The sequence below is a fragment of the Anticarsia gemmatalis genome, chromosome 27, assembly GCF_050436995.1.
Source record: "Anticarsia gemmatalis isolate Benzon Research Colony breed Stoneville strain chromosome 27, ilAntGemm2 primary, whole genome shotgun sequence".
In the NCBI taxonomy this organism is placed as follows: Eukaryota; Metazoa; Arthropoda; class Insecta; order Lepidoptera; family Erebidae; genus Anticarsia; species Anticarsia gemmatalis.
Genome location: NC_134771.1, coordinates 3,459,448 through 3,485,261, shown reverse-complemented (window position 1 = coordinate 3,485,261; position 25,814 = coordinate 3,459,448). Strand labels below are relative to the sequence as shown.

The 25,814-nt window shown below is 34.4% G+C and overlaps 1 protein-coding gene across 13 annotated transcripts in view; it reads left to right on the top strand.

Annotated features, from left to right (window-relative positions):
* PIP5K59B (Phosphatidylinositol 4-phosphate 5-kinase 59B) overlaps positions 1–25,814 on the top strand; it is a 79,344-nt gene that overhangs the window by 30,431 nt on the left and 23,099 nt on the right. For 6 of the 13 annotated variants that reach the window (XM_076132152.1, XM_076132155.1, XM_076132147.1 and 3 more), the window contains exons 4-14: positions 4,086–4,297; positions 5,885–6,049; positions 6,524–6,676; positions 7,254–7,406; positions 7,888–8,033; positions 9,112–9,156; positions 11,549–11,641; positions 12,213–12,345; positions 13,164–13,251; positions 15,708–15,770; positions 18,919–18,993. In XM_076132152.1, the coding sequence (XP_075988267.1) occupies positions 4,086–4,297; positions 5,885–6,049; positions 6,524–6,676; positions 7,254–7,406; positions 7,888–8,033; positions 9,112–9,156; positions 11,549–11,641; positions 12,213–12,345; positions 13,164–13,251; positions 15,708–15,770; positions 18,919–18,993 (1,326 nt within the window). Of the gene's footprint in view, positions 1–4,085; positions 4,298–5,884; positions 6,050–6,523; positions 6,677–7,253; positions 7,407–7,887; positions 8,034–9,111; positions 9,157–11,548; positions 11,642–12,212; positions 12,346–13,163; positions 13,252–15,707; positions 15,771–18,918; positions 18,994–20,335; positions 25,555–25,814 lie in introns of those variants that run through there. The other 7 variants (XM_076132157.1, XM_076132153.1, XM_076132156.1 and 4 more) reach the window with 4 other exon arrangements.

Below are 25,814 nucleotides of genomic sequence, written 5' to 3'. Positions count from 1 at the left end.
TTTGAAGAATTAAAAAAAAAATCTGTTGTAGTGGTTATCACGGCTTTTATATTACATGCCGTTTTTTGAGATCGATATTTCAGACAGGATTTCGTAAAATATACCTATATTTTTTAAATTTATTCGTATCGTGAGTGGGTGGGGACTAGAAAACCATGGAGGAGGGCTTTGATCAGCAGTGGGATACAGAACAAGGCTAATAAAAAAGCGAGTCTCCGAGGCGTTCTTCTGAATTACCCACATTCTCTCCTACTTGTTTAATCTTTACTCTCTTGTTTTTCTGTTTCGCCCCTTCTCCACAACAGTTTCTTGCTCTATTCGTAGTTATACTCAGACACATAAAGTTAAATGGCGCATACTACAATCACACAGACAAGCAACCTGACGTTAGTTAAGTGTCCGCCGTGACGTCGACCGTCAAAAATTTATGAAGACGATATTTTTTGTCTATGCGTGCCTACGTTTATACGAAAAGAAATTTGGAGACCAGACTCCATCCTTGAAGCTGTAATGGGTTCCAGGATAAAATAACATATTAAAGTTAAAATAATAACTTTCCTCGTATTATATGAATGAGTCAATGTAAAACTGTTTCTTGATAATAATGACTCATGATGCAAAGTTCGCGAGCCAAAAATTGTCGAGATGCATCGAATAATTACGTTTCCGGCGAGAATACGTGACTTCGGACAAGTCTTTGTTATGTGTTTTTTAATGCTACTTGTGTTAATTAAATAATTATAAAATGTATCTGCTTTACGCGCCATCTATTGTCGGTGATAAAAACTACACATACATAAAATCCGATAGGATAAGTCGGAGCCCAAATAATCCACTTGACATGATCCCTCCAAACTACCTACTTTTGCTTCATTCAAATCCATGCATCTTGTCATAGAAGCCTGCTGGTTACGAAAACTTATACATCTTGTCAGCGAAGTCCATTGTTATTTGGACTTCGATGACTCTTTCAAGAATTACAAAGGATGATCTTTAAACCTAAGCACTTTATGGTGGAAAAATATCTAATCCTAAACTACTTAAAATAAAACTGCCACACGTGGTCAGCGCGGTGGACTCATGACCTAACTTCCATGGCCTTCGTTATTCCGGGAGTAGACCCTTCTTCAGTCGGAATGTTTGTTAGTATTTACTTTAAATATATACCTTTATTTGCTAAAAGAAAACAACCTCAAATATTTTTTTAATCCAAATAACTTTGTTCATAGTTGTTTAATAAATGCTTGCTCGAACTGTGTATAGAGTGTAATTACATACAAGTATCACCTATGCACGATGCACGTGTGTTAACAATTATTTCAAGATAAACATTAGTAATGCAACCAGATGTCGGGCACGTGTGTTGTGTAAATATCACTACTTTATAGTTTAAGCGGCTTTATTGCTAACAGATTTCTATTGTAATGTCCTCCTGGCTACGGTGGCCAGTTTCATTAAAACCAGCCAACTTGTGCAGGACTTTGTTTATAGTGTCCAAGTGTGTGCACAATACACAGATACACTCTGTTGCTTTACTCTCATAGCCTGGTGGGACGCATAAACCGACACGACCAGTGAAAGGTCAGGCACAGGACCGACGGCTTTACGTGCTCTCCGAGGAGAGGAAGGGTTTCGATTAAATTGTTTTGTTATTATGCAGTTACGAGTTGCATCTGTATGTTCTGTCTGATGCTCTACTGTTTTCTGTTGTTCAATTTGAATGTTGAACTGGAAACAGTGAAAAGTTCTATCAGCAGCCTTTTTCTTGAAGCGATCAGCTGCAAAAGGTTTCAAAAAATTACTTTTCCTATGGTTGTGAGTGATTTTTCAATTTTCTGGCTCTCGCCGCTGGTCGTCCGTTTCACAATTAACATGAGTAAAGATTCCCATAAAAGTCCTTCGCATATGTTAGCGAATAGCTAGCCTTTGCTGAATCTCGCGTTCGGTACTCTAGGCGCGGTATAGACCTCAGACGCTAGTGTATAAAGCATTTTTGTTTTTGAGATTTTGTTGAAGAATATCTCAAAATGATATAGAAAAAAAATCCCGTGATTTTACTATAGTATTCGACTATACTCAGGCCGTTACAAATGTGCGAACTACGTCGTAATCAAAAGTATCATAGGAATGTGTAAGTAAGAGACTCCGATAAAATGACATGACTTACCCTCGTATCGTATCGTATTGTTTCTGGATACATTTAACGGTAGTTAATTTATTCCATAGCGTTTTTTATATATTCGTTTTTTACACTATTGAATAGATAAACTACCGTTAAATGTACTACAGAAACCGGGGGTTAGTTTGGTACATTTGAAATGGCCTGAGTATAATAAAGCCGACGCAAATGAAGCAAATTCAAGTCTAAAATATCATTGCGAGAATATCTGTAATAACAAATGTAAACAGAATAATTTCGAGTTAAAAATCTTCGCCGCTGACCCTAAACTAAACGAGTCATTATCTTTGTAACACGGTTTAATTAAAAACCAACATTAATAAAACAACGCAACGTATTTCGGTACAAGTCAATTATCGACATTTCGCCGGTTCAAGGCCTTTTTGTAAGGCATTGGGCTACATTACCGTTTAGTATGTACAAGTTTTTTATTTTATCTTGTTTGGTTTTACTGTTGTTATGAGTAATATTAACTTTAACATTAGCAAAATTCATAAAATTATTAACTGCAGTTCCATCTAAAGTTTTCGCTAAAGTTTTTCATCAATCGTTGTCTATAGCTATCAATAACTTATAAGAGCTTTGTAAGATTCGCGACTAGCTGAGGTATACAAAATTCGCAATAAAGCTCATCAGTTACCCGCAGGCATATGCGTCTCACGGTGTCCTGTTTGCTACTTTATTTTGGAAATGTACAGAATTGCTTTCTACTAAGTTGTTGGACTATAGTTTGAACTTTTTAAGATGTATGACGTCTCTTAATACTAGATAGTGAAACTGACAGAAAAATCTTAGGAAGGTACTTAAATAAAGAGTACTTATAAGAATTAACTCCCGCGGTTAATCCAGAGATGGGTGACCGCATATTGGTTTTTAAACTTTACCTCTTCGTGCTTCGGAAGGCACGTAAAAAGTCGATAAAAGAAAGATAAGGTCGTTAAGCCACGTCAAAGGTCTTCGGGCGGCTTAAACAACTTTGACACTAGTTTCACCACTAACCATACGATAAGAAGCAGAAAAATCTTAAAGAAATCTATTTCAATTGATGCCTAATTCAACAGTAGTACAAAAATTATAGATAAACATCATCAATGCCTATAAATAGTTGGTAAAAAGCTGTAAACAATAGTAGACTTCCTTCGATATAGGAAGCGGTTCCGATACGCGCAAGGTCGCCGGTTATCGTCCAATGTCGTCGTTAATTTTAGATGGAGCTGTCAAACCTTGAAGGGTTGTGATACTATGTGTGGCTTGTTTGTTTTACTAGAACATAACAAGGTAGATTGACGCATTTTTAATACAATCGAGTTGTTTTGGGAGTTGACAATTTTAAAGGCAATTTTTTAAAAATATTTAGTTTTTAATTTTTTGGATGTTAATGTATCTATATACATAAGTATGTATTTAGAAGTATATAAGTATGTTTATCAGTTATTTGGTTACCATAGTACAAGCTCTGCTTAGTTTGGAATCAAATAACCGTGTGTGAGTTGTCCAATAATATTTATTTATTTTATTTTATTTATTTTTTTCATATAGGGGTAGTCCGATACCAAACATTGCCTCTTGCTGTTCCATAAATCAAGTTGGTTTTTCATGTTGTCGTTTGGGACAGAGAAACCTGCATGGGTGACGTGTCCGCTGACGCAGACATGATGATGTTATGTTAAATCCTACGCCAGCCCTAAAGTATTTCTATACCAGTCATTCCATATAGATCAAATGTTGCCAAAATTTAACAACTAAATAATTGTTTAACGCATTTCCGTCCCACTTCTGGGTAAAAGTATTCTTCCGAAAGGAGAGAAAGGTGTAGCCTTTGTATCCACCACGTTGGCCAAGTCCGGGGATTTTGCACGTCTTCAAGAAAATCCACGAGTTTTAATATACAAACTATCTATTGCAGGAATTCAGCACGCAATCGGTGGTTTAGCATCGAAGCCTGAACGCGACCTGTTGATGCAGGACTTCATGACGGTGGAGACGACGAACTTCCCCCACGAGGGCTCCAACCACACGCCAGCCCATCACTACTCGGAGTTCAAGTTTAAGACTTATGCGCCGATCGCGTTTAGATACTTCCGTGATTTGTTCGGGATACAACCTGATGACTTCTTGGTGAGTTTATTATTAAGTTCTTGTAATGTTTTAGGTACTACCTAAGGGCTCTCAGGACTCTCTGAGCAGGGAAAGAGACTCACCAATAACACCACTCCATCGAAGTTGCCGAAGTACGACGTCAGATTCTTTGAGAGCATGTGTACCTAATACTATAAAAATAATAGATATGATAGGAAGCGTTTGAATAAGTGTGGCTGACGAAACGGGGTGTTACGTCTCCAACACTCCCTCTTTTCCGTTACTTGTTTTTATGTTTTGCCTTCTTCACAAACGGCTTGCTGCTATATCCAGACACACCACATTTCTTGTACTATACTAAGACAGTGGGTCCCCCTTTCGCACTTTCTTCGGATTAAAAGATAGGTGACTAAAAAGTCATGAGAAATGTCCATGTCTATATGTCAATAGTGACCTATCAGGGATCTCTGTCAAGGCCTGTTGTATGGTTGTATGTCGTTGGTAATAACAGATTTTTATATGATTTAAAGATTCTTGAAGAGATTCTTTATAATGTGGCTGGTGATAATTTATTCTTCTAACGAGAGGTTTATGTTTGATGTCGTGATCTTTGACTTACTACGTGTCGGGTACAAACTTCAATGGCTCTTATTATATTGTTTGTTTGCGAATTACGTTTAAAGACGCGTCAATGTGTTTTTACATCGCCATTTCGATTTTACCTGTTACCCAAATGAGAATTTTAATTGTGACATTTTTCATATCTTTTTCCCAACCCGCACTTGGCCAGCGTGGCGGACTCAAGGCCTAACCCCATTCTCGTTTGGGAGGAGACCCTTGCCCTGCAGTGGGACAATAATGGGCTAAAAAAAAACTATGTTCCCGCCGTCGTCCATTGTGCCCAAATAATTTTTGCTGTCCAATAAACTGCTACTGCTCTTAGACTGCTATATAACCTATCTATTGGATAAAGTGACTGAAACAACTGTCAAACTTCCACCTGGCAAACTTTCTAGTACCTACCTATCCAGAAGTAGATATGACACTCTTCAAAAGTTGTGCTACTAATTATCTCTGTGTTTAACTGCACGTTTGGCGCAGTGGTTTAAGCGGTCACCTCGCCGCAACAACCGTAGCGCCGCGTGTAGCGGGTTCGAATCCCACCCGGGACATATCTTTGTGTGATGAGCACGAGTATATGTTCTGAGCCTGGATGTTAATTTATATATACAAGTATGTAATTAGAAGTACATAAGTATGTTTTTCAGTTGTCTGGTTACCATAGTACAAGCTCTGCTTAGTTTGGAATAAAAAAAATGACCGTGTGTGAGTTGTCCCACGATATTTATCTATACTAATATTATAAAGCTGAAGAGATTGTTTGTTTGTTTGTTTGAACGCGCTAATCTCAGGAACTACTGGTCCGATTTGAAAAAATCTTTCAGTGTTAGATAGCCCATTTATCGAGGAAGGTTATAGGCTATATATCATCACGCTACAACCAATAGGAGCAGAGTAGCAATAAAAAATGTTACAAAAACGGGGAAAATTTTGATCCATTCTCTCTTATGTGACGCAAGCGAAGTTGCGCGGGTCAGCTATTTATTATATTTATTTGTTTCCCAGATGTCAATGTGTAGCGCGCCACTCCGCGAGCTGAGCAACCCCGGCGCGTCCGGCAGCATCTTCTACCTGACCATGGATGACGAGTTCATCATCAAGACGGTGCAGCACAAGGAGGGCGAGTTCCTCCAGAAACTGCTGCCTGGGTACTACTTGAACCTCGATCAGGTAACTGCTGGTTTCAAAATATGTATAACTTAAAGGTGACTGTTTGACATAGTGATCAACACACAGCACAAACCACCCGGACGAAGTCGCGGGCAAATGCTAGTTATTAATATAGCGTTAGTTATTTCATGCCAGTAAGGTGAGGTCTTTTGCTTCGTCTTCTTACCGTTGAGGTCTCGGTGTTGGCGCCAGTGAATGAATAGTTATTCTCATAAGCTTTCATTGTTGCTAAGGCAGGATTTAAATTAAAAGTTATATGGCCTTTTCTTGCCAGTTTGTTGTACACTTGTGCCTGCAATACATTTACCGCGTAGAAGTCGCGGGTTCCAATCCTGGAACGATCGAAAAATAATTTCGTAGTACGTCGATGGCTTGATAGATGGAAATTGGGACCAATAACTTTCGTACCTGGAAAAAATGTAACGCTTTCTGTTTTTATTGTTCGTGTCTTACTAAAGTATGTGTTATTTACAGAACCCACGCACATTACTACCAAAATTCTTCGGTCTGTACTGCTACCAGTGCAACAGTAAGAACGTGAGGCTGGTTGCCATGAACAACCTGCTGCCCTCCTCCGTCAAGTTGCACCAGAAGTACGATCTTAAAGGATCCACTTATAAGAGGAAGGTATGTACACAACCATACTTATAAAAAAATCTCATTCATAAACACACTATAAACCTATTTTAGTTAAAATACTGCTATAATATGTTTTCTCTTTTTCATTTCGCTAAGGAGTGAAACAAAACACTTTAGAAGCCTTTCATAACTTCATGTATTTTTATGAATAAGAGGGTCTATTTTTGCTATCAGAGTGATGGAATAGAAAGTGTACCTGTGTATTGTGCACTTTTTGGACGCTATTAACACGTTAAGTCGTGCACAGTTGGCTGGTTTCAATGAAACTGGTCGCCCTAGTCGAATGTTATTGTACCAAAAAAAATAGGTAAGTAATTCCTGTAGAAAAAGTAATTTCATTATAAAGTTTTTAGCAAATATTGGAGTTAATTCGCATGAGCCATCACGCTAGATTCTTTTACTTGTCTCATCTTCAGAGAAGATGTTTACCTAGCAATAAGAAAAATAATAGTTGGTAAAATTAATTGTACGTATTCGCACGTGCACGCACGCGCACGTTGCATAATAGACTATTATTCCTGTTATTTTTTAATACTTGTACTAATATATTTGCTACTCTTTCCAGGCAAACAAAGGCGAGCGTCAGAAGACGTCGCCCACATACAAGGACCTGGACTTCATAGAGCATCACACCGAGGGTCTGTTCCTAGAGGCAGACACTTATAACGCGCTCATCAAGACCATGCAGCGGGACTGCCGGGTCTTGGAGAGCTTTAAGGTACAATATTTACACCTGGGAATTTGAGCTCGTGGCTTAGTTAACAACAGCTGCACGGGCCGAGGTTGTTCTGTGGATGGGTCCATCTTATACATATCGATTTCTTCCGTGTTTTCGAAAGACACGTTAAATTGTGGGACACGGCTGTAATTTTCAAAAAACTTCGACAGTCGTTAACGGTAGTCAAGCTTGAAAGTCTGACAACCAGTCTTACCGGTATCGTGTTATAATGGAGGTAACTTTGTTGTGGAGGTCCGATAGGCAGTCGCTCTATGTAATGCACTGGTATCCAGCTGCATCCTGTAAGACTAGAAGCTGACTCAAAAATAGTTGGAAAAAGGAATACTTTCGTCTCAACCCACACTTGGCTAGCGTGTTGAAGCAAGGCCAAACCCTTCCCTTATTCAGTAGGAGACCATAGCCCAGCAGTGGGACATTAATGTTTTAAATTTATTTATTAATTAATCTATTTTCACCACAGATCATGGACTACTCCCTGCTAGTAGGCATCCACAATCTAGACGAGGCGCAGCGCGAGAAGTCTGAAGCTCGCAAGCGTACCGACTCGGGACAAAGCGACGATGACGCTGAAGGAGAGCCTAAGAAGAGCGGGCTTAATAGAACTAGGTATGTAGTGAGAGAATTGTACTGTAATATGGGTGGTAGGACAATAAAAAGGCTAAATTGGGGTAGTTTGGGACTAAATTGGGGTAGTGTTTTGGTCATCGCAGGTGGTAAGCCTAAGAAGAGCGGGCTTAATAGAACTAGGTATGTAGTTAGAGAGTTGTACTGTAATATGGGTGGTAGGACAATAATAAGGCTAAATTGGAGTAGTTTAGGGCTAAATTAGAGTGATTTGGGGCTGAATTGGGGTAGTGTTTTGGTCATCTCTGGTGGTAGGATGATGGTAAGGCGGGCTTAATAGAAATAGGTATGTAGTTAGATATTTTAGTTATGAAATTGGTGAGAGGATGATGAAAGGCTAAATTGGGGTAGTGTATGGGTCATTACTGGTGGTAGGATGATGGAAGGACTAAATTCGAGTAGCTTTTTTGGTCATTACGGCTGATAGAACGATGGTAGGGCTAAATTGGGATAGCTTCTGTTTTGGTTGTTTCGTGTGAAAGGACGATGGAAGGGGTAAGAAGAGCAGGCTTAATAGTACTAGATATGTACTGAGAAATTTTAAATGGAACAGGTGATATGATCATGGTAGGGCTTGGGATGGTATTGTAAGTTTATATAAAATGCAATTTTCTTTCAATTAGCTCGATTTGTGCTAGTTACGAAATAAAGAAAATATATAATGAAGTATTGAGCCAAATTCACCATATAACAAAGTCGAAAAAAATAGCTATTACTATCTTTCCTGAAAGGAAGGAGGAGCTAGGATCTGAATCTACCACGCTAGTGAAGTGGGGTCGGGAAACTCAGTTTAAAAAAAAACACATTTTATTTCGATTTATCTTATTATCAATCACTGCAAGTTATAAAAAAGTTAGTTTTCAATATCTAAATGTCCATTTTTATGTAAATAAATATAGCTTTAAATGTGCGCATGATTATAAATTTTATAAATTTTTACACCACACAATATTGTAATGTATATGTCATTATTATTCACAATAAATTGTATTATTTTTATAAAAATATCTCGGTGGTGGTATTGTATTTGTTTTTTTTCCTTTGAAACAAAATATTTCAGGTCGGAGGGGCGTGAAGAATTCAGCGCGCAAGTCAAAAGGACCCAGTAATTACGTTTATTATTTGAATGTTTTATTTTATATGGCAATTTTAATTTAATATTTTCTAACAATGACTGTTTTTGGTGTTGATTCTGTTGTATAGAAACTAAGAAAATGTTAGGATAATAATAATTCATCTATAGATAATATTTTTACATTCTCAACTTCCAAATCTGGCTTACTACCTACACTGTGACGCCTATGGCCATTTGAGCTTACCGATCGGTAAACGATTTGTAGGTTAAGCAACCTTTGCCGCGGCCATTTTATAGATGGGTGACCGCATAGTGGTATTTGAACTGGGCGTCTCCGTACTTCAGAGAGTACGTTAAAAGTCTGTCCCGATTGTTGTCCATTAAGATAATTGTCAAACATCCATGTCAAAGGCGTTACGGACGGCTTGAACAGCTTAGACACAAGGTTGCTTACTAACCATACGATAAAATTAACAAACGAAAGAAGGAATAAGTTATTTTTTTAGAAATAACTATTTAAGTGCACTTTAGACTCCTGCCTAATATTTTACCCCAATATTAATGACACATGACTAAAATTTTAATAATTTTAGTTTATACAACAGAATCAACCATATTATTGTATTTATGTATTCTACTATAACTGTTTGAGATATACGATTAGATTAGTCGATTTTATTATTAGTAACTTTTAAATTAGGTTTATTTTCTTTCACAATATATGGTAGGTAGTTACCTAATACTATCCTAATATCTCTATCTTTTAAACTATATTAATATTTAGCTCTGAATAATGCCTTAAAATGTAGTTACTATTACTACTCTACTTTTCTCTCTTCGACTTTTAGTAAATCGATTACAAATCGAATAAAATCGACTATGACTTCTAATCGATACTGTATCTCTTGGAGCTGCGTCGTGTGTTCTAGGATAATAACTAAAATAACTGATTATCTATATGCATGAATTTCTAACAGCATTTGTGAGCTTCCAAATAACAAATAAGTTTGATATATTAAGTTTCTGAATTTTCTACTGCCTCCGTGGCGCAGTGGTTTAGGTCACCACGCCGCTAACTGCTTTGGGAGGTCGTAGTTTCGATTCCCACACGGGACAATAATTATTTGTGCGATCCACTAATAATTGTATCGGGTCTGGTTGTACTTTGTGTCCGTTGTTTGTATGTTTGTTAAACTCCCCGCGGCACATGAGCAATTTTTAATGCGGGAGTTGTCTTTAAAAATATACATTACAAAAAAGCATGACTGATTAAATATGACGAAGTTTGGAAGCTCACTACGTGAATGTAACTTATAGTATTGCAAAACTAAACGCATGCATTTGTTCAATTGTTCATTCAATCGTTCACTACTGGTAATATTTTAATCTGTGCTGATGTTTGAAACCTGTGAAATATAGTATTTTGGAGTCCAAATACTTACTATATCCTTACTATATAAGGATGAGATCTTACTTATTTCTATGTCAATATCATTTGCGTGTTCATGTATTTAGGGTTAGAACTTTCACAGTACCCTGTAGGGCTTTGAGAGACCTTAATAACAATACTAAGGTCCAACTAAGATTGTCTCTTACCATACTGCTGAAATAAAATACCGAGAAATACTATCGTATTTTCAAAGTAGGCTTATTTCTTATTAATATTGTATGAGAATTGACTCTAATAGTATGAGGTGGTTCACTTCAAAATGCTATATTTCACAGCAAAATAAACCCATATTAACTGTTCAAAACGTAACAGTTTAACGAAAGCTATGATTTGACTACCAAATTAAACTTTACTTACCCAAAGTTATATGTACGCACAAGTTCTGTTCCCATTTCTGAAATCTATACTTACTATATTCTCATGCATAAAGATATGACTTTTCCAGTACGTTAAATACGTGCACGTGTCCGTATACGTGCACGCACTATCCATTATAATAAATTTAACCCATTAATGTCCCACTGCTGGGCAAGGGTCTCCTCCCGTAATGAGGAAGGGGTTAGGCCTTGAGTCCACCACGCTGGCCAAGAGCGGATTGGGACTATGCATTATACCTTATGAAAAGAAATTCTACTCCCTTAAGCTAATGAAGTAATTTTAATGTTTCTTGTTTCTTTAGCATTGCATTTATTCCAAAATATTTGTCAATCATCATCAAAACGAAATATAAACTCCATAAAGTCTAAATTTAAATCAATATTATGATCTTTTCTTTAGTTTCTACGACGGGTAAAGTTCAAACTTAAATACATTTAACCCATGTCACACTTCTGGGCAAGGGTCTCCTCCCGTAGTGAGGGAGGGGTAAAGCCTTGAGTCCACTCTATCCCTACCTAGATAAAGTCTATAACAAACTTGTGCGTACACTATTATTTATGTACATATATATAAAGGTTTACATGATCGTTGCAGGTCGATCAACCGTCAGAGGCTGGTGGCGCACTCCACCGCGATGGAGAGCATACAGGCCGAGAGCGAGCCTATTGACGAAGAGGAGGATGTGCCGTGAGTATCTAATAAATTTAACCCATTACTGTCCCACTGCTGGGCACGGGTCTCCTCCCGTGTTGAGGGAGGGGTTAGGCCTTCTGTCCACAACGCTGGCCAATTGTGGGAGTTGCAGTTGCCAAGAGTACCACATAAAATAATTACTGTCTTACTAATAAACGTTGTGTAAGCTCTGATTAGTTAGTTATATTTTGTGAATGAACGTGGTGCTAAATGGAGTGGGTTGTCTTTTCTTACTGATAGCTAATTAATTTAAAGTTACAAAACATAGATAAAGTGAGCTTTCTACAAATTAATTCAGTTATAGTAGAAGTATTATCTTGTCAATTTCCAGCGTTAAAAATCAGACTTAAAAAAACAATTTTCATTGAAAAATGTTCCCCAATTACCCCAATTTTCGACAAAGGTTATTTAAAAAAAAACTGAGCGTCTGTTTCATGGCTCATGGATAAGTGTTGGATAACCCGAAACAACTATTAAAATTCCTCCTGATAAGCTAACCGGTACTTATTAAACAGCTTTAAAAATTACGCTAAATGTGTCATTAATTATCGTGTAATTTGTGTAGACCCGGCGGTATACCAGCGCGGAACGCTCGTGGCGAGCGTCTGCTCCTGTTCCTGGGTATCATCGACATCTTGCAGTCCTACCGTCTGCGGAAGAAGCTGGAGCACACGTGGAAGAGCATGATCCACGACGGGGTAAGTTACAAACATACAAATTTATATATAAAAAATTATACTGCACAATATTGATAATGAATACAAATAGCAAAAATTACATAGGAAGTGAGATATTTACAAAAAAGCGCAAAAACCTTTGACGTTGAAATTTTATAGTTGCGTACACCCTACCATATGTAGGTTTTGAGACAACTTTTATGATGTCAATATACAAGTATTTACAAACTTACAGCTGGGTATCTCGAATTCCGAGATTCTTACCTAATTTAAGCTTAAATGACTGGACTAATATACGTTTAGAAAACAAGATGGTGGCCTTAATTCACGTTTCGTCGACAGTCGGGTATAATAATATTGCGTGGATTGAATCTAGCTGTTTAAAAGTCCACCGAACCCATTAAACTAGTACTGTATAATGACAAAAGACAATTTTATCGCAATTATCAAATGACGGGTTAACTCCATGGGGCTATTAGGATTGGCATATCCATCTTTCCCCTTAGTCCCATGATATTTCAGCCTACTGACACTAAAATAGTGGCACTTGTCCCGCCATGGCACAACTCTTCGGGACTAGTAGATAGATAGACTCCGATTTTATTTTTTACTAATATCCAAAACCAACCCGCACTTGGCCAGCGTGGTGTACTCAAGGCCTAAACCCTCCCTCATTACGGGAGGAGACCCTTGCCCAGCAGTGGGACAGTAATGGGTTAAATTTATTATTATTATTATTTATTATAATATCCAAAACGATTTCCGGTAAATATGACGTCATCTCCTTATTTTGATGTATTTTTTTTTACATATTCTAAACTATTGCCGTAATATTTCAGGACACAGTGTCAGTCCACAGACCGAGTTTCTACGCCCAGAGGTTTTTAGATTTCATGGCCAAAACAGTCTTTAAGAAGATACCTTCGTGTAAGTATTACTCTATGCTTTTAAAAACAAAACCTCCTACTCTATGCTCTACGAACAAGGTCATTAATATTGCCATAACAAAAAAATATATCGTTCAGTTTAGGGTTGCCAGTAAGAAAGTTGATCTTTTTTCTTAAATCCTGTCATTAGTTAAGCTCTGATCATGTCGCTATTTCTTATAGATAATGCCAATATAGATGTCCTAATGTTTTAGATAATTAATTGGTTATTTATTGGTCGATTTTTGGAGATGTATGGTCATTTAATAGTCAAGTGAATTATGAGAATAAAGAGAGATTAGGTCTTGGTAGAATCGACAGCCATGTTACTATTTTATACCAAGCTTCTACCTCCAGTTTACAAAGTGGCTTGGTAGTTACTTGGTACTAACTTGGTCTTGGAAAGTAAAATGCAAGTTTTTGTCGTCTAAAAGTTAAGTTAACTTAACTATTATTCACTTATCATTTAACTAAAAGTTAGAAAACAGGTACATTTTATGTTTCTTTAAAATAAACTCAAAGTAAGTAAGTTAATTTTACTAAGTCTCCTCTCACTGTTTGAAACTGATTTCGTACCAATGTATAAGAGGGTCTAAGCTATAAGTCCACCACACTGTCCAAGTATTGGTTGGGGACTTTATTAAAATATGGGATTTTACCCAATCAACCAAAAATGATTAAATTTGTACTAGCAAGAGGTGAATCTAAAATGCTCATATATCAAGATTTTGTTATCAAATTGATAATGTACTGAAACATTAAATTAGGCAAACAAAAATACGACAAAGTGACGTCACTATGTTGTATTTATATACAAAAATGTGTTTTTAAAATCACCTACTGTCCGCTATATCAGCTACCATTTCTGGTATATATTATCAAATATTATACTTTCAAAACTGACCATCTATCTCCAAAGACCACAAAGCAGTGAGGTCCCGAGTAGACAAGTCCTGGTTACAAAGTTGTATGTGACCTGTACCTGTAGATATTGACCTCTATTGCTAACATGTGTTTAACGTGTCATTGTACTTGTCTAATAAGTATGGGGGTGCAACTGCGAAATGTGTTTTTCTGGACTCCTGTTTGTAGTAAAGAGGGATTGCTGGTTTTTATTGTTTTGGATGATTTTTTCGGTGTTAGATTGTTTTGTTCGAGGAGTTTTCGATTAAAACTATTCTATGTGTATAGGTAAAATTGTCGAAATGATAATAAAAATTCAAATCGATGTGCAAAAATTACCACAAATATATTTTTTCTTTTTGGACTGCTAGTGGACTTGACCCTCATGTAAAATGAAGTGGAAGCAAGTTCTATTATACAACACCGAAGGCTATTAAAATAAAGCAATTTTGTGCTGAAACTGGATTTCTTATAACAGAAATGAAATTCACACCAGAAAAATGTGTTTCAACATCAAATAGGAAACTTTCATTGCTATTCCACGGGCAACAGTTAATTATTTAATTGTCATTTACTATCCCTCTACTGAGCAAAGGTCTTCTTCTGTAATAAAACAGAGTTTCTGAATTGCACTACCGAATGATAGAAATCAGCAATTTTGTAAAATAAAATATCAACAACAATATTAATTGGAGTCTTCAAAGACATGTTTTGTGATTCTCGTTACGCTACTAAACATGTGTAGCCTATCTGTTTAAAAAGGTATAAAAAACAGGCTTTTGTCAAAATTAAAACGTTTACAGGCCGTGGCCTCGAGACATGAAAAAGTCATTTTATTTATTTAAATGATTATTCAATTATTTATTCTAGTAGACAGGAAAAGTGTATAAAATTGTTTGTTTATAAAATAAAAAGGGTATAGTATTTTGTTACTGTGTGACTAGTAAATGATGTGTAATCTCTGATTAGTTATACAGTGTTTTGTCACTTTCAATCAAGTTTGAAGTTAAGTTTGAAAATAATATTTTTCATTCATATACAGTTTCAAAGTGATAAAACACTGAGTAATTAATCAGAGCTTATACCACGTTTATTAGTAAGACAGGATACGGTAACAAACTAATGGTTTGTTGTGATATTTTAAAGCAAAATGTCATGACAAAGATATTCATATTCATTTATTGAAACCATTTTTCATGTCAGCAGTCATGCAGTGTTGGTTTTTTTTCATTACGTTGGTGTAGGATTGAAAAGCGGTTTATTTATTTGACGTTGGCCTGGCTTGTCTAGCGAGAATGGGTTCGATTCCTAGTTGATTTCCTAACCTTTCGAGAGATGACTCTACAGGCATATTTCTTAGGTAAAAGAAATACAAAATTCTGAATGCGAGAGTTGTCTTAATCAAACTAAAAGAAAAGAAAAAAGGATTTTGTTGCAATGAAATTTTTAATAGGATCTTTAGTATTTTATATTAAGTTGAACTAGTAGTGTTAAGTTCTCGAGGCCTCGCCCTGAAAGTTTGATGTTATAACATTGATCTATGTGTTACAATAGTGGACCTACCTGAAATCAAGGGCAACCACCGGAAGTTCAGGACGCTTGTCACTTCGTACATAGGTATCGTGGGGATGTAGAGCCTTGTTGTTTATTGTACTGTGTGTGGAGTGCGGGGCGCGGGTGTTGGTGACATTACATAACATTTATTAGACAATATAATCATATATATTTACAAAATGTGTAAATTATAGGCTCGTATTAATAGGCCAAGTAGGATTTCGTTAAAATTTCCATTTACGATACGATGTAATATAATGGTAATATCTTTAATTCAAACAGAGCTTGGAATTTATTGAAATCGTGGTAAGAATAGACCTAAATATTTTGCGAAGTTGAGTTTTCGTTGAATTATAGCAGGCATTCTGTAACAACTTGGACGAACAAAAATTAAAAAACCCATTTGATGAATAAAAATGGGTTTTTAAAACGTGCTGTCAAGTTTGATATACTGAAGTTTATATATAGATTAGGAATCTATTACAGACAATCTTTTGATGAGTTTAGATAATGTCTAAGTTTTTTTTGTCCTTCTGTACACGTCGTTGTGAACGTATACTACGGGGTGGTGTGAGATTAGTTGAAAAGTGTTTAAAAAAGGAGAAAAGTAATTTTGATATAATAAAGTAATCATCTAAATCTGTTTGTAACGAAATGAACAGTGGTAAGAATTAAGTTTATCAATGTTCATTAATTATACAGGAAATTAAAATGAGTGTAGTCGATCTTCTTGAACAATTTACTGAAATTATTTTGAGATAGAATAAAAGGATTATTACTGTGAAATATGAAATAGGTAAAGTAGTTAGTTATCTATAAAATCAAGAGTTTATCAGTATTTTTGGTTAGTTTGTATGGGTCAAATATTTCTAGTAGATTGATGTAGCTTAATTGAAGATTACTTACGTGTATTTATGTAAAAAATTGGATAGAAAAGTTTAAAGTAGATAAAGTTTTCGAGCATGATGTCAGTTATAGTAAATACTGTAAAATGTGATATTTCTTTAAAGATATTTTATGAATATCCTTACGTAGCGTTGTGTCTTACTGTTCAAAAATAAATAACTAGTTAGTTGTGATTAATTTAACATATAGAAGATTTTTGTTTAGTTTTTTTTTACTGTTATATCTTACTAAACTATTTTAGTTAGGCATACTATATTAAAAAGCTACTATCGTTTCATAATCTTTGCTTGTACGATATAAGTGTAGCTTTCTTCTAGTTACGCAAATATATACTTTGTTTGTATAGAAATAAGGACGATTTTATACAGTTAGGTCGACATCACCAACACCCCAACCTCTTTTTGTAGGAGTTAGATGATTAACGTGTTTTTACTTTTACTAAAATTATTATTTATTTTAAATTATTCTTTCTTTTCGAAGCAACAATAATCAGGCATGTAATTAGACACTTTTATTTTTTAAATCTTTATAATTTAATCGAAAATTTTTAATTTTTTTTTCTTTCAATAAATGGATGCATCTAGCATGATGATTGAAGGAATCATGCACGCCCTAAATACTGTTGTCAGTGTTGCCAGCCGAAAATAATATCTGTGTTTTTTTTTCCATTTTTTTCCCGACAATTGTCCGTAATCGGATAATCGCGCGGGTTCGTGGAGGTCTGAGTAAGTCCTTTTTTGGGGACCCCCAGAAAACGCATGATAATGTGAACATGTGATCCTTTATGTCATGACCCCGCCCATTTTCATGACCCCGTTTCGATGTTTTGGATTTTTTGGATACCGTTTATTGTGATGGAATTGTTATAAATATATGTTATACATTACTAACATTTTGAAAAATGTTGAAAATAAGACTTCTGAAATCTTCAAAATTACCTGTATCTTAATTCTTTCATCAAAGGTAATTTAATAAGCCTTTGAACGTTGTGATTTCATTTTTCTGTGTGTTTTATCTTTAAAAGATTATTATGAATTAAGATCAAAAACAGTAAATTGATTCTTATTTTCGACATTTTAATCCCAAAAAACAATAAATTCAACAATAACATTTTAAAACACTAATAAAACCATTGAATCAATAACACTTACAAAATACACGAATAAATATTTATAACAATTCTACGCAACTGTTTGTCTATGTACAGTAGTCACCCGATACATAAGTGGCTCCGACCGAGCTCACACATCATTCGAACCCCCCCTATCGTAGTTAGCTATCCCCCCCTCTCTCTGTGGTTTCTTATGACAACGCACGTGTTCTTACGTTTTTTTCTTAATTTCCAATATGGCGTCTCCGTGACGTCATTTCACATGACGTTTCATTGTGTGTTGCCAGTATATTGTTTTCTTTTTCTAAATGTGAAGTGACGTCTTTCAAATGACTTTTTTTTGGGTTTATTTTTTTATCGTTTCGTTTTCTTTTTTTCTATAAAGAGATGTTAATGTCGGAGTGTATTGTTATTTTTAATAAACTGATGGTTTTTTATAGGTTGTTACTCGCCTTTATATTACATTTGCGCTGTTTTAAGCTGCTGTCTTTTATATTGTGCTATTCGCTCCGCATAAAACCATTTAAGCTTTTTAACATTATCAATAATTTAATAATAATAAATTACCGACATTTATATCTCTAGTTAAATATAAGAATTCACTACTAGTATGCTTTTTGAACAACATTTTATGAGTTAATTTGCAGTGCGTGGTATCACGCTGAAAAAATATTTTATTTTAATAAAAAGCTTATTTTTTAGTGAGCTGGATATTTTGAGATTTTTTGTTTTACGGTTTTTTGTATATTAATGAGTGTTATTGTGGTGTTCCTTATTAAAATAATAAATTCTTGTGATAAAATTTTCTGATCAACCTTATTTTTGTGAGTTACTATTGCATACTGTTGTTATTTTTATACATATTTGGACTTATAACCACAAAAATATGCCTCAAATAGATTTTATTAATATATTTATTTATTAACGAACAAGTTGACTTTAATTTAAATAAATTACATTTATAATCTACTTTCTTTCATATTAATTAGATATTATTGCTGACAAAGAAACAGCCACTTATTTTGATAATAAAATGTCACAATTTATACATTTAAATCTTACATTCAGTTACTAATAGCCACAACCGGGAGTTTTATAGAACATCAACTAAATAAGTTATAAATAAAATAAAACCACAATAGCACTCGCAACCGACTATCAGAACGTAAACTAACATGTTCTATAACACCACAGCATTGAAACACTCGCCGTCGAAGCGCAAGAGCATCGCAAAGCCGTCGCGACCACAGGAGGAGATCGATACACCAGGTATGTGTACTTGTTATAATAATATATTGAACAATAATGACCGGTTTCTGAAGTACATTTAACGGTAGTTTATCTATTCAAACTGTCATGTATAAATATATAAAATAAATAAATAAATTTAACTCATTAATGTCCCACTGGGCAAGGGTCTCCTCCCGTAATGAGGGAGGGGTTAGGCCTTGAGTCCACCACGCTGGCCAAGTGCGGGTTAGGATATAAATATTTAGAAAAAAAAATCTTTAATTGAGAACCTCCTCCGTTTTTTAAGTCGGTTAAAAATTAATCCCTATTTCCCTTGGTCACCTTCACGCGTGACCGGCTGGACCGATTTCTCTAAATCTTTTTTTGATTATTCCTTGAGGATAAGTCCTTTTGGAGAAAAAAAAAAGCAAAAGATTAATGATTTATTTATTAAAAATTGGCTGTACGAAATTTGCGGGGTCAGCTAGTGTTTATATGAGCTTAAAGGCTATCGAATAGATAAACTACTGCTAAATGTAGGAAACCGAGGGTGAGTGAAGCAAGCTGACAATGGAAGATGTTTTAACAGAAACGACCTGTAGCACGAATCTTTACGACTATCGACAACCGGCTAGCTATTGAGAAATTTGTATGTATTTTGTTATGAAAATTTGATTTACCGCCATTTTCGATAAGCGCCTCAAGCGGGCTTCGTAACAAGTATTTTTGTAGTATTTGTTACATAAGAAGATACAAGAATTAATATGAGCACGCGGTGACAGTATTTATATACTAACCTAAATAATACTAAACTACAATTTTGACAAAAATATTTTCTTAAATAAAAAATGTTTTTTTTTTTACACTTAAGTACGTATTTAGTTTAAATTTTTAGGTACCCCAGTGCATGTAATCCTTTTTACTTTTTATTTAATTCCCATCGTCAACTTGCTTCACCTGAATGCTCGAAAAATACTAACATTAGTATATAAATTAACCGATTATTTTACAAAACCGTAGTTTAACCCCAATTTATCCTAACAATGAATGCGCAGTTTTGTTGGTACCTATATATTATTATACATTTCAGTTTATTTTATCCCCCCACCCCTCCCTCCCGGTGTTTGTACCCAATCAATGTTGTGATACGTCCTTTTTTTTGTTTTTTTTTCATTACCTTTTTACACGTAGTCATATATTTTTTCCAATTTATCGAACATCGCGTTTGACGTGTACAAGTTTGTGCTGTGATTGTATTCAATGTGCTAACGGTGTTGGTGTGAGACATGTCACAAAGCATGGTTTTGACGACAGGGGAGCGAAATAAACTGAAATGTACCAAACAGACCCACATACTCATACGAGGAATATTTGTTATCAGGACGTAACTACATCGGCAGACCGATTAAAGATTACAATCCTGATCTGTTAAGGCAGTCTCGATTATCGCCTAGGTCTTCGTTAAGATCCAGTATGAGCGATTTCACTGACACCACTATTTCCACTTGGAACCAAAGACACCCGCAACTGCCGACTGAGTACCCTTCAGTGTTGTCTGACAGACTGAAGATTATAGACAGGGATAGACTAGGCACTTACCCGAGACGTATAGAGTTCGATACGTCAAACATACCCCGAGATCCGAGCACGTCGTATGCGAATAATGTATACAGAAGCTCCATGCAAGACCGCATGGAGTCTCTCTCAGATCAGTTGACCAAAGTCCTGAGTACGGGAGCCGGGAGCTCCCATATCAACGGGAGTCTAGCCGATAGCGGGATACAAACGGATAATACAAGTACCAGTGTACCGCAGATATACGTAGAAGCTCACACGAACGTTCCAAAGAAGAAAGACGCGGCAGTTGATACAAGAAATGAGAATAATCTACAAGATATACCGTTTATAGACGATGAAGATGAAGACGGCAGATGGAAACGGCGATCGAACATTCTAGAGAAACATAAAAGTACTTCTAATATACCTGAAAGAATAGACGAAGTTAGTTCCAAAGAACATTCTCACGAGCGTCTATCAAACAGTCTGAACAGAGCCAAATCACCTACGTTTGTTGAGAAATTCAAGAAATTCTTTGCAGATATAGGTTTAGTTAAAACTGAGAGTACTATGAATACTACTACAGCTGAAAACGCTAACACACTACCGAAAAGTCTTAACTCTAGTTATAGAAGAAGTGCAACACCTACTTTGGAAGCAAGAGAGACTTCAACATTACCTAAAGACATGAGATTTAGGAAAGTAAGGTCTACGCAAACAGTTTATATAAGGCAAGAATCTCCTATTATGTTGGACCGAGCTGTGCAAGCTAAGGAACATGTGTCCGTTGTACAGTTAAATGGAAATGAGTACATACAAGACTCGGAATCTGAAAGATTTATCAAAGATGTGGTTTACGTCAAAAGTATAGAAAAAGCTGAAGTAATTTCAAGCAAAAATAGTGGTAGCACTATTATAATTGTACCACCAGCCGATTGAGAAATGTTTAATAGTAATATGAGTTTCATATTGAGTGACTAAGTAAGTCAGTCTTATCGATTCTTTATCGATGTATCGATATAAATTGTTTGTTATATAGTCGATTGTAGTCGATAAATTCTAGTGATGTTATTCGAAGTTATTGTAGTCTAAATATTTATAGGCTTGGTTGTTTAATGCTTATGTATCCGGCCTTTGAAATCGATGATATAACTTCGAATTTAATTGCAATAACTTGAAAAATATTTTTTTCCAATTATTTATAAAAGCACTGATTGTGGAAAAATAAATAAAAAAAACACCACGTTTTAAATCTCTCTCTTTCTTTAAAAGAGAAAGGTGATATGAGATGCATCAGTGTTGCCAGCGTTATAATATGGCAATTTCACAATGTTGCCACAAACGAATTAGCAATTGGCCTTTAAAATTTGGTTGTAAATTGTGCCTTTTAAATGATAAAATAAATGGATGCATAGATTTTTATTAAATAATATTATTAAGGCCCTGTTTATCAGCTTACTGATAAGTATCGGATAAACTATCCAATAGATAATAACAGCAAATATATGAAAAAGCTGTTAAAATTTCACTAGTTTAGCTAAACGATACTTATTCAGGAGTTATGAAAACGATCGTAAATATATTAAAAATAAAATATACAAGACATTAAAATTATTAATATAGAAATATTTCTCAAGTTATTTAAAACATGCCTGAAAAGGAATATCAAATGTATACCAATTCATATTATTATGTAACATCAAAATAGATACGTTTTTTCGACTAACTCCCGGTTTTCTGAGGTACATTTAACGGCAGTTTATCTATTCAATAGCGTTTTTTATATGAGTTTAAACGCTATTGAATAGATAAACTACCGTTAAATGTACTTCAGAATCCGGGAGTAAGACTTACGCATTGTCGATTAGTCGCTAAACAGTGAAATTACTTACTGTTTTACTAATTAACGTTGTGTAAGCTCTGATTAGTTCTACGATAGTCGATAGTGCGTAAAAACTCTTAAATTAGTACAATCGACTCAAATATAATAGTCGATTCGCTTAGTCCATTTTTGTTACCTACTTTATCTCGATTTTTTGTCGTAACGTTAATTTTTCCATACATTTTGAAGTAAAATTTAATGAGCATACATTTTGCAACGAAATGGAAGGAACTGCCATTCCTTGCAATTAGGTGTATGGAAGGAAATTTTCATACATTTTGCAATCAAGTATATAGAATTTCCAATCTTATACATGTAATTATGCTGCAAAATGTATGAACGCTTCCATACACTTACATACAAAACTGCAAAAATGTATGGAAAGTTTGCGATATAAAGACAATCAAAATTTCGAGTACTACTGATTCCAGTGTTTATGTTTACTATTTAATTAATATTCACAGTATTTTGTATATGTATGTTTGTATGCTTGTATGTATGTGCGTTAGGTTCTTTTATGAGGTTCCAAGTAGGTTCTCGCGGTTGTTTTTGTTAGGGGATTCACCCCTTTTTATTATATCAATAATACAGTCAACTTGGGTAACTTTGAATCATTTGGGTAACATTGAACGTGGGAATTTGAACTAGTTTCGATTATTTTTTCATATGAAACCAACACAATTGATAAAAGTTTGCAAAACTTAAATGAATCTTTATCAATTCCCACGTTGAATGTTACCCAAATGATTCAAAGTTACCCAAGTTGACTGTAATATGATAATATGATAATATATTATATAATATCACGCCTTTTCTTCGGTCTCTGCCTACCCCTATGGGAAAAAGCGTGATTTTATATTATATTATGTCGTAAAATTATAGATTTGTCTATAATTTTTTATTAAGACCCTTTTTTCAAATATAGGCCAGTTTAAATAATCATGGCGTAATTATTTTAACTTATTTTGAAGATAAATGAATAGATTTTTTTGCGGTTCGGAGATTATTTGAATTAATTTTGAAAAGTGTCACAAAGATTTTTCGAACGCCACTAGATTATTTTTTTTTTAGTTATTCCCGGTTAAGTTAGAAGTATGTACGAATCAAGCGTATTATTACTATGTATTTAATAAGACCTTATACATAGCAATAATTCTTTAAAAGAAAACGATTTCAAAGCAAGATATTATTACTTTTCACAGTACTACAAACAAGCCTGACCGTTGTTAATGTAAATAAAATGACACATTTTTAAGTCCCTCTCATAAACTACTTCTAATCTGGATCAAATTTAAATGGGTCTACCTTTTAATTTAAAAAGTATTAGTGTAATTGGTCAACCCAACAAACATAAAAAATCCAGACCTCCTTTTTATTGCAGCCGGTTAAAAATACGCCCTAGATACCCTTAATTAGTTTAGTTAGTGGGCTATAAATAAATTAATAAAAAATGGTCCACTGCTGGGCAAGGGTCTTCTCCTAAATTTGAGGTACGGGTTAGGCCTTGAGTTCTCCACGCTGACCACGTGCGGGTTGGGGACTTTGCATACCTTCAAGAACTGTTCTAAAGAACTCTCAGGCATGCAAGGTTTGCATCACGATGTTTTCTTTCACCGTTAGAACAAGTGATAATTATTTCTAATACACACATAACTTTGAAAAGTCATTGGTGTGTTACCGTTTGAACCGTCAACTATATAATTATATTATACGCTCTGATTCTATATACTAACTTAGGCCAATTGGGATATATCTAAACATTTATTTGAACAGTCAACGAGATAATTCTTTTTCTATGAATTATAATTGATTAGAAAAAATATAATTGTTTTAATATATTTCTGGTATAATTACATTTGGTGACTGTAGTAATACGGTGGCGTTATTATTTTTAATAAATATTTCGGTATTTTTTTCAAAAATATAACAAAAAAAAAATACTTGAATGATATCACAAAATATTGGGACTGATTTTTTTACAAATATTAGTTATTTAAATCGATTGAATATTTATTTTATTGTAATTTGAGTCTTCCCCCAGTTAGGAAATGGCTTTAAAACTGAAGAAAATTTACGAAATATTGTGGAAATGGATTTTTTCGAATTAATGTATTTTTTATTAAACAGTACGTGAAATTTTAAATTTCATTTATATTATATTATTAAACAGTATCGAGAAAATTTAAATTTCATTTATATTATTGAAAACTATCTTAAGAATCATTTATTATTTATGTATGACTTAAAACTAGTATATTATTTTTTTGGTCAAGCGTGAGTTGACCATTATTAATTCAATTATACGTATTATAGTTTTCTTGCGTCTGCATTATATTAAATTTAGATATTTTCCGTACTGTTTAATAAGAAATACTTTAAAATCAATAATAATTCGTATAAAACGGGATAATTTGTATTTATTTATTATTTTAATTTATAATTGTATTTTACGAGTCACAATTATTAATATACCAATGTCAATTTAAGCCATTTCACAATAGAATATGAAAAAGACACAATTCACTATATGTTGAGATTAAATGTATTTTTAATTGATATGAATGTTTAACACTTTTGTGAGTGACTGTACTATTATTATTAGACTTAGAAAAAAAAATTGTAGCTTTGTAGGCGTAGAAAAATTAAAGAGAAAATGAATAAAAATGATATACGAAGTCGCTCTGTTACCAAAATGGCTATGTTAATTTTTGGAGATATTTCTCTTTACATATAAAAGAACTATTAAAGTTCTTAATGCAGGATGAAATGTTTATGCAAAATATATCTGTATCTATATCATCCTATAGATGGGTGACCGCATAGTGGTATTTTAACTTCTCGCATATGCTTCGGAGGGCACTTTAAAATTTGGTATTGGTTGTTGTCTACTAAGATAACAGTCGTTAAGTCGTATCAAAGGCCTTTCAGGCGGCTTGAGCAACTTTGACACTAGGTTGACCACTAACCATACGACAAAATAAAAATAAAATTTGTGAATTATTAGTAAATTATAGTAATATATTGTATTAAAGTACAGTCGGTCACAAAAGTGTTGTGTTTAATTAATTGTGTGGTAGAGTTAAGTATATTGTTTCATGCTTGCTGGTTGACCAAAATTTTTATGTATATAATATGGTAATAAATGAGATTTTGTTGGCTGATATATTGTTTTATTTATATAACACGAATTTAAAACCAGTTTCAAAACTTCTGGATAAGTCTCAGATAGCTTATTCAAAGGAATTTTGACAGTTGTTTTTATACGTCACTTTATCTGGGAAATAGGTTATCTGAGACTTAGTAAATTTAGAAAGTGGCCCTAACTAAGTTTTGATTAGATTTATTTAGCAAATTATTATTATAAGTTGCATTCTCAATTAATTACTTAATTATTTGGGATCCAGACGTTATAACCTACCCG